The 9659-nt window shown below is 37.2% G+C and overlaps 1 protein-coding gene across 1 annotated transcript in view; it reads right to left on the reverse strand.

Moving 5' to 3' along the window:
- LOC109417981 (uncharacterized) overlaps positions 1 to 9261 on the reverse strand; it is a 42022-nt gene extending 32761 nt beyond the window's left edge. The window contains exon 1 of the mRNA XM_029876664.2: positions 8738 to 9261. Within this exon, the coding sequence (XP_029732524.1) occupies positions 8738 to 8746 (9 nt within the window). The 5' untranslated portion in view covers positions 8747 to 9261. The remainder of the gene's footprint in view (positions 1 to 8737) is intronic.
- Positions 9262 to 9659: the final 398 nt, after the last annotated feature.

Here is a 9659-nt window from a genome sequence, read left to right on the forward strand (position 1 = left end):
TAGTCGGTGGTTTCAGAGTGTTTCAGGGGGGTTCAAAGGCTCTCAGGTACATTTCATGAAGATATCATGGGGCTTCTAGGGGCGTTTCCAAGCGTTTCAAGGCATATCAATGGTCTTCAGAGTGGTTTCAGGGGAACATAAAAGCCATTTTAACTTTTCCTCTATTGCGTAAATCTCTTAGAGACAACCAAATACGCTAGTAGATTCGATGGCCTATACTAACCACTTGATAGCACATAGCGACATGAGACTGTGTAAGCATAAATTTCATTCATAATGCTCCAATAGATTATTGATTAGTTGTAGATCAGATGGCCTTAACTCCAGGGAGTTCTCGGATTTTCCTATGCAACCATAGAACCCATCACTTGATAGAACATAGATCCCTAGGGCTGTGTGAGTATAAACCTCAATCTCAATGCTCTTAGATACAACTAGCAGCCCTCGTAGATTGGATGACCTATACTCAAGAGAGTTCTTGGAGACCCTTGAAGATTCTTCGAATTTAAAACATAATAGATAATAGTTACCAGAGGCTGTGTGAGAATGAACCTCAGTCTTAAATGTCTTAGAGACAACCAAATAGGTTAGTAGATTCGATGACCTATACTCAAGGAAGTTCTTGGAGAACCTTAAAGAAGCATTGCTAGATCCGATGACCTATACGCATGGAAGTTCTTGGAGATCCTCAAACTGATAATGAATTCACCACTCACACATAGCAACATGAGTCTGTGTAAGCATAAATTTCATTCATAATGCTCCTATAGATCACTGATTACGCTTGTAGACCAGATGGCCTAAACTCCAGGGAGCTCTCGGATACTCTTAAACTTTTAACTCTTAAACACTCCGTTAACGTCCCTTAACTCTTAGTTCTGCTTTTTTTTCAGTGAACCATGCAATCTTGAGTACTCTAAGTGCTCTGAACACAATCAAATTCTATTTAGGTAACGTTAAATTTATGGAGGGACCTAAATAGATTTTACCTAAATGGACCCTATCTTAATGGAGGTTTTAGTGTAGCACGGTAACTTTGCCCACCGCCAGCAGTGGGCTGTCCACTCAATGATATTCGATCAAACAAAACATTATTATTATACTTAAATTGTTTTCAAGACCATGAAATAATATGTAGTGCAAGCCATCACATCGGATGATGCCCCAATTAATGTGAAGAAGAGCTTGCCTTTCTCTACGGAAAGTTGGCATTTCCACTCTTCCCAACCATAATGTAGCGAATGACATGGATAGATTTCAACGAATTCAGGAATGTTGTACTCCTTCTCATTTCGGTATCAGGTTACAAAATAAAACGGAAGTCGTGTGCTTCTATCAACGACCAACATTTTGGATGCCTAATTATATGCTGATTGCAAAACGGTGCCTCAATGTTTTTAAGTAAACTATTATATAACAGTTTTTGAGTTTACCTGAACATTGAGTTCTAGTTTTTTCAAATATTGAGTTTACTTAAATCTATACATATAAAAATACAGTGGCATACGTGGGACCGCGCATAACTTGCTAACGGAAGGTCCGATTTTAATCGTCTTAGTTTTGTTCTGTTAGTTTCACCCATGGGCAAGGAAGGTTTATGAGGCAAAAAACATGGAAAAATTGAGAGTTTTTGGAAACTGATTTTCCATACATTTTAACCGGGGACTTGGTCTTGGGTAGAAACATGAAATGTCAAAAAACACAGTAGGCAAGACAAAGTTTGCCGGGGACAGCTAGTTTAATTCAATTTCAGTTCTCTAATGATGAGTTCAAAATTTAAATAGGTGGTAGCGAACACAGCTTAAATCGCGATTTAGTGACAAAATTCAAAATGGCGTATAAATCAAAGATGGGTATAAATCAAAAATTCTTCAACTTCAAAGGAATGGTCTCTATACTTTCCCTTCATTCAAATGTGAAGTTTTGTACATGCATTTTCGAGAAATCACGCGACGAATGCAATTTGATGAAAAAATCGACATTTTTTCAACTTCACTCGAGGGGTCCAACGATCTCCAACAATCTTTTAAAGCGTATCTGGCGATCCCGATTAAACAGTAAATTCAAGTCCTCGGTCAAGTTGTTCAGAAGGTATTTGGCCAAGACTTGAATTGTTTGTCTTATCAAGATCGCGATACAGAGCTGTTTAAAAATGTGTATATTTATAGCTTACTTGGTCTGAAGTATGGCTTGTTCAACCTATTTAATCAGCAATACATATGAATATGAAGTTGAATAGAATATTATTCATCTGGGTAACCAGCTTTAAAACATACATCAACATACAGAGTTAATCATCAGTTGTTCAACCTTTAATCAAATAATTTTTGACAGCTGGCCCAAGCATGGTTTTCGTGAAGTCCACATCGCTTCTTCAGCCTTAATACAGACTTAGTTCAACTTATGTTCTTGACTATTCAGACACAACAAGTAATGCTTTTGTTTTCGAGGATACGTACACAATTGTGTGTGGTATAGGTGCTAAGGTGAGTGACTATAAATCAGGAGGTCCGAGTTCAATTCCCAGTTTTTCCACAGATTAATTTATACATTCTTTAACATTCCTTCTGGAAATAGACGCAGCTAATGGTAAAAAAAGATTCTCAAAAGTGTTTTTCTTTTTTTTACACAATTAATAATTTTTATTGATTACTGATTAAGCGCATATTGAGCCTTAAATCAGTCTTCCAATGAACCTCAAATCAGCTAAAGGTTGAATAAAATCACCAAAATTAGATGTTTAGGAGCTGAATAAAGGATTGTTCCTCTAGTGCTTAGCTTTTGTTCAAATGAAAGCTGATTTAAAATAGTTGGAGAAACGTTTGTACAGCATCAAATTGTTACCTGGAATCGTTAGAGTTGGTAAAATGCTCATTTTAACATGCTCACAAGCGTCACCTGGCGGCAGAATTGCGAATACAACTTTTTGTCCCTAAGATGTCAACGGCTTTCTGAACAACTTTGCTGAAGACTGTAGGTATCTTTACAGATTATCAGAAGTTCGAGATATAGCAGCATGAATTTACTAGTTTTCAGGTGATGCTTTGGAAGGTGATGCAATATTCAACTGAGTGTTGCAATACATTTTCAAGTGAGTTCGTACTTATGACGGGTAGTGTACAACATATAACTCGCCTGCCAAAACTGGCTTGTGACATTCCAAACTTCATGGTTTTGCAAAACAAGAGTATTGGAACATATTTTAAAAGATTCTGGATACATTGACCACTTCTCCAAATGTTTTGGAAACCTGGTACTCCCAAGGAAGTGGCCACTTTTTGATCAGTTTTTAAACCTAGTTTGCGACATAGAAAATTATGCTTTTGCAAATCAAGACTGTTGATACACGTTTCAAGAGAGTTTGAGTGCACCCACGGACAGAAATATTGTCAGTTCAATATATTTTTTTCCAATTAGGCTGGAACAAATATCATTTCTTCTTTTGACACAGTGCTCTTTGACTCATCAAAGGGGGGATGATAAATAATACCGTTCAACACTACATTTTGTTATGGGATGAGGAAAAAAAGAACAGGGGTCTGGGACCCTAGAAGTGTCATAGTGAAAGAATTTTTGAAAAATATGACCGAAGTTTGTATGGAGAGCTTGGGGTTTTCAACTGATATGTGCATTAGAACGCACTGTGCATATATTTAGGCGTTAGACAATAACGAAACAAATATAAATACCGAAAACGCCTTAATATATGCTCGGCACGTTCTAATGCGTACACTCCCGTTCAAAAGTTTGGGGTCACCCACTCAAAAACATGTCATTTTTTTAGGTCCATATCTCCGCCAATTTGCGTCCGATTTCAAAACCCTAGGTTTCATTCAAAAGATAATAAGTCAAAGAAACTTTGAACATGATTTGAAAGAAACTTTTTCAAAAAATTTTGTATGTAAACTTTACCCAAAGTTGCCAAATTTTCTAAAAAATGAATATAAACTTACGGCAGTGGCGCTGCAAGTTGGGTCGACCAAATTTTAAGATGAGAACGGTAATATGACCCATTTTCTATTAGCTTTCAACTGCTTTTTACAGAACTTAGCTAAAAAATCTAGAAAAAAAGTTATTAAGTAAATTAATCCTTGATGTCATCGACCAAAAGTTTGGGGTCACCCCTCAAAATGATGTACCGTATGCGTGATAATGTTTGCACCATCATACAAATAAGGTACCCATATCACCTGTATACACAATGTCTTAGTTTTTATTGCATGCACGTAAGCTCTAACTCATATCACAGTAGGTTGCGGGTAAAAAAATCCGATTTCTTAAGTTTAAAATTTGCACCATGAAAGGGTAGCAGCGGTAGTCGGGACTTGTCCACGCGCAAATGTTAAAAAAGACATTTCAGGAGTGTTCAGGAGAACCGTAAAACAGTCTTAGACCGAAAAAAAGCAAGGGCAACGATTCCCGAAGATGTCCACTGGTCGTCCAAGGCTAACATGGATTAAGAAAGCTATCGCTGCCACCAAAAATACGATTTGGGTGAGTTATATGCGCTCAATGAGAAAATTGGCAAAGAAACGCGAAATCAGCGACTTAACGGCATGGTATTTCGAAAAGGAAAATTACGGTGGCCTTTATGATCCTTCGACCATAGAAAAAAAAACTTACATTATTACCAATGCCATCCAGGAGCTACGAGTAGCGCCATATAAGAAAGTCTTGAATTTACCCGAACGCAACCTCCGTTTTTTTCGATTTTTGAAAAACTATCGATCCATACCAAATTTCAGAATCAATAGTTATTATAACTTTTGTTTGTGTGTCAATATCTACACCATTAAGCAATGTCAAAATAAAAAATATGCTTTTCGACATTTGCGCGTGGACAAATCACGAGCTAGGTTGCCACTTAGTCATTATACAAGTGTTTAACTAAGAAAATCAAAACTTTTTATTCACAGCCTACTATGATATGAGTTATAGCTTAAATGCCTGCAAATAAAACCAATACATTGTCTTCACAAGTAAAACTGGAATTTTATTTAATGATGGTGCAAACATTATCACGCATACGGTATCGGCCAAAAGTTTGGGGTCACTATCGTAAAACATGGGAAAGTGATTTGTTGATATCTTTGTCATCTTTCATTCAATTTTAATTCTTCTTGGCTTATTTGAAACAAAATGAATGATACTTACTGCATAGACATTGAACCACACATATTTGTTGAAATTTACATACTAAAACTTAACGTAAAGTTGCCTCATTTTTTGAAGCGTGGTAAAATGTGCCAACTTTACATAACATTTGTATATACAAAAATCGTTAAATACGTTAAGTTAAAGACATCAAACGTAAATTTAGTTAATTATCTTTGAAATGAGCCAAAAAGAATTTAACTTGAACTATAGATGACGAAGATATCACCAAATCACTTTTTCATGTTTTACGAAAGTGACCCCAAACTTTTGGCCGATACATCATATTGAGGGATGACCCCAAACTTTTGGTCGATGACATCAAGGATTAATTTACTTAATAACTTTTTTTCTAGATTTTTTAGCTAAGTTCTGTAAAAAGCAGTTGAAAGCTAATAGAAAATGGGTCATATTACCGCTCTCATCTTAAAATTTGGTCGACCCAACTTCCAGCGACACTGCCGTAAGTTTATATTCATTTTTTAGAAAATTTGGCAACTTTGTTTTAAATTTACATACAAAATTTTTTGAAAAAGTTTCTTTTAAATCATGTTCAAAGTTTCTTTGACCTATTATCTTTTGAATGAAACCTAGGGTTTTGAAATCGGACGCAAATTGGCGGAGATATGGACCTAAAAAAATGACATGTTTTTGAGGGGGTGACCCCAAACTTTTGAACGGGAGTGTATATCAATTTTTTTTCATTTTTTCTCTATTTGAACAACATTTTACATTTAACAAAAATTACAATACTTATCAAAATGTTTCTTGAACACTTTTCTAAGTAATTGAACACCCTAAGTTCTCCAAACAAACTTCAATCATAAACTGTGAAGGCCCGGTGAAATATTTTTCAAAGATTCTTTCACTATGACACTTCTAGGGTCCCAAACCCCTGTTTTTTTCATACCATATCACCAAATTTTGTAAAATTCTGTCGAGTAGTGTAATAAATATATTTTATGAAAAAATACCTATTGGGCGAAATAATTAAACTCATCGGATTTGTTAATAAATTGCCTGGCAACTCTAATTTCATCTTAATATTTTAAAATTTCCTAAATAATTTATTTGTGCCCCCTTAAAATGTTCAATTCCGATCAAAATTTCCCCTGGGGTGACATAAGAGAAAATCGAAATTTGTGTCAGCCTTATTTCTCTGATACTTCGAAGATATTCTTGATGTACAGGGGATGGCCAAAATGTTTGGGAAACACAACTCTCACAAAAAAGTTCAACAATCTGTAACTTTTCATAGCATGCATCAAACAATCTCAAATTTTGGCGGATTGTCAACCTATTATATATACTTCATTAGTACAAAATTGGGAAAAGAAATCCACGTGCTCCGCTGGGAATCGAACCCACAACTCCCAATTTGCTAGAAGAGCACATTTTACTTGCAAGCTATTTTGAACATCTTCGTCCCCTGAATGCACAGAACTGAACTCGATTCCTCTAATGCACATGGATTGTTCCTTTACACAATCCAAATCTCCTTCGGATAGAAGCTCACGACAATTTTCAAAAATATTTTTTCTCCCGCCCTGACATTCATGCACATTGCACACAACAGAGACGTGCAGGTGTTCATCTAATTCCATCCGAAGGACCATGTGTATTAGTGGAATCGAGTTCAGTTCTGTGCCTTCAGGGGACGGAGATGGTCAAGTGACGCCGTAGCTTGAAGGAAAGATGCACCCGTCTAGCGAATTAGGAGTCGTGTGTTCGATTCCCACCGGAGCACCAGGATGCCTTTTCGCAATTTAAATCTCAATTTGTTCATCAAATACGTGTTTCTGCCCGAGCAAAGGCGAATAACAATATGATAACAAGTTCTGTTACCTGGTTATCATTAGTTTGATAATTGAGTTTGTTATCATTTAGGTTGAATTAAGAGCCAACATAACAAAAATGATAACTCAAATTTACTTCTCGAATACCAACATGATAAGAAGTCAAGTTATCATTGAGTTCAAGTTGATAACTAATTGTGTTATACAATATTTTGTTCAACATAGCATTTAGTTATCAATATGGAAAAATACAGCTGATTGATAACTGGTTTTGTTATCAATTAGTTATCATTCAGAGCTATTTTATCGACGAAATTAGCAAAAATCTACTTTACCGACATCGTCTGCAATTGAAAAAAGTTTCTTATAAATCACAACCCATGTTTCAACTATTGCGCACAGCGGGTCTCGAACCCTGATCGAGTGATTGACGGTCGCAGCCTATAGCCCCAATACCAACGGGACTCAGTGAGAGTGAGAGTATTTGAAAGCTACGCTTTCGTACTACAGTCACATTGAAGGTGGAAAGCGGAATCTATTTTTAGATTCGAGGTTCATCAGACTCTAAGTTTTGGGATAGCTTTGAAACATGGGTTTGGTAGCTGATAACATATTTTGTTATCATTTAGTATTTATATGTTATCGCGATAGATCAAAATTATCGATAACTAAATTTGTTATCATCTGGTTATCATAAATTGGAAAAGATGATAACAAAAATAACAAAATGATAACACAGATAACACAGTTTATTATCAAAGTGATATCACTTTGTTATCCGCCTTTGCTCGGGTGCTGCGTGTATGAATGTCAGGTCAGAACAATCAAAACAATGAAGTTTGATAAGTTTGCTTGCGACTTCAGAATTGATCAAAATGTGGCCACATCCCTAGGAGCACCAGGTTTCCGGAACATCCGTAGAAATGGCTAGTTTATCCAAAATCGTTAGAAAGATGTTGCAATACTCACTCTTGTTTTGCTCAACCATGAAGTTTGGAATGTTTTCGAATGCGAATTATAGGTTGCACTCAAGTCGCACCTCTATCAGTTAAGGAGGTTACCCCAGTACCCGACTAGAAACACATTGCGTTGTGATGTTATACATTTCTTCTATAGCTTATTATGTAATAAAGGATATATCATATTCTGATTTATCGACCGTAAATATTCTTTTAATAACCTGATGATTTCATTCAATAAATCCAGCACAACGGTAGAATCTGGAACCACGATCCTGGTTTCATAAACTAGTAAGATTTAGTGACCAACTGTAAAAATTTCACAAATTTTCGTTGAGGAACGGCTGAGAACCCGAATTTTCTAGTTTTAAAACTGGCTGCAAAATGAGTTTTAGGCACATACAGTAGGTGTTAAAGACCTTATTATTTTGTCATATTTAAAATCGGGACAAAATACCAAACCTTTCCCCATCTTAACCCCAAACTATAGACGTCACTGTATCGTGGCGGCACAAAATGATGACGACATCGACTTTTAATGATCTGCAGCGCAAGCTATGCCTTGCCTATATGTACCGTACAGAACCCGCAACAGAGTATGTCATATAGCACTGTCTACCTATAGCTTAGAGACCGTGCTTTTCGGTTTGGAAAATTTAGCAGCATTATGATCGATAACCGCCTCCAACTATTCTCTTCGTCTATCTTTGTCATATTGCGGCAAAGGTTTGGATGCTGTATCGAGCAAAGACCAAATTTACCCCTTTCCCCTTGGAAGGGAAAAGGGTATTCAAATCCATCCTTTTCCATCCTCGAACATGTCATTACCTTATTCATTTTGTCATCCACACGCGATAGCTGTGGCAGTACAGGTCCCTAGAGCCAGCCGATTACGAGTCCAATCGGGGATCCACTTTTGCCGCAACCAGCGGAAAGTGCTGCCTGACTGGTTTCTTCTTTCAATCTATACCCACGGAGAAGTACAACGCAAAACCAGTCCGAGATGGAAGCCAATAGGATTCTTTCCGAAGCTAGGAAACGGATAAGGAATTCTCCTAGACGGCATACAGGATTACGCGAACGCACGCACGCACCAATAAACATATATCTTTGGCGGAAGGCAGGTTCCGAAACGGGGACAGTTCGTCAACCAGAGCAACTTGTTGATAATGCACACGGTATACACACAGAGAAGGATATGTTGATGGGGGAGGAGGTGGTCGTGAGATAAATTGTAATCTTTTAGTGGAAATAATAAAAAGAGCACTCGGGTGATACACGTCAAACACTGTGCGAGACGGCGGCCGAGATAAGACTAGGCACCGGGAGGATCTGTTTTGTGTATATATCCTTGGCCACAATGGGAGAAAATAGGAAACGGTGAGAGCCGGTTCCCAGCGATGATGCAGAGAGCTTGGTTAGGGAATGTAGAGCTTGGGATGGGATAAAGCTTCATAAAGTGGACTTTCGGCTCTATGGATGATAATGCGTCTCCATCGGTTTTATCAATTCAGTGCATAATGGAAAAGTAAATATGCGATAGAGTGTGCCGAAATCTAATTTCTTCTATTAGCTCAAAATTCAAGAGTTGCAAATTTTAAACATTCACAATAGCCTTACTTACTTTACCGGTCAGACTAAGGCTCGAGTGTTCTCTCCTGTACGTAGGAGTCGTCTACATTGTACTCGGTGCATGGCTATGCGTTTCCAGTTCCGCACTCTGCGAAGGTTTCGCAACTCGTCTTCCAAT

This window comes from Aedes albopictus, chromosome 2 (genome assembly GCF_035046485.1).
Source record: "Aedes albopictus strain Foshan chromosome 2, AalbF5, whole genome shotgun sequence".
Lineage (NCBI taxonomy): Eukaryota > Metazoa > Arthropoda > Insecta > Diptera > Culicidae > Aedes > Aedes albopictus.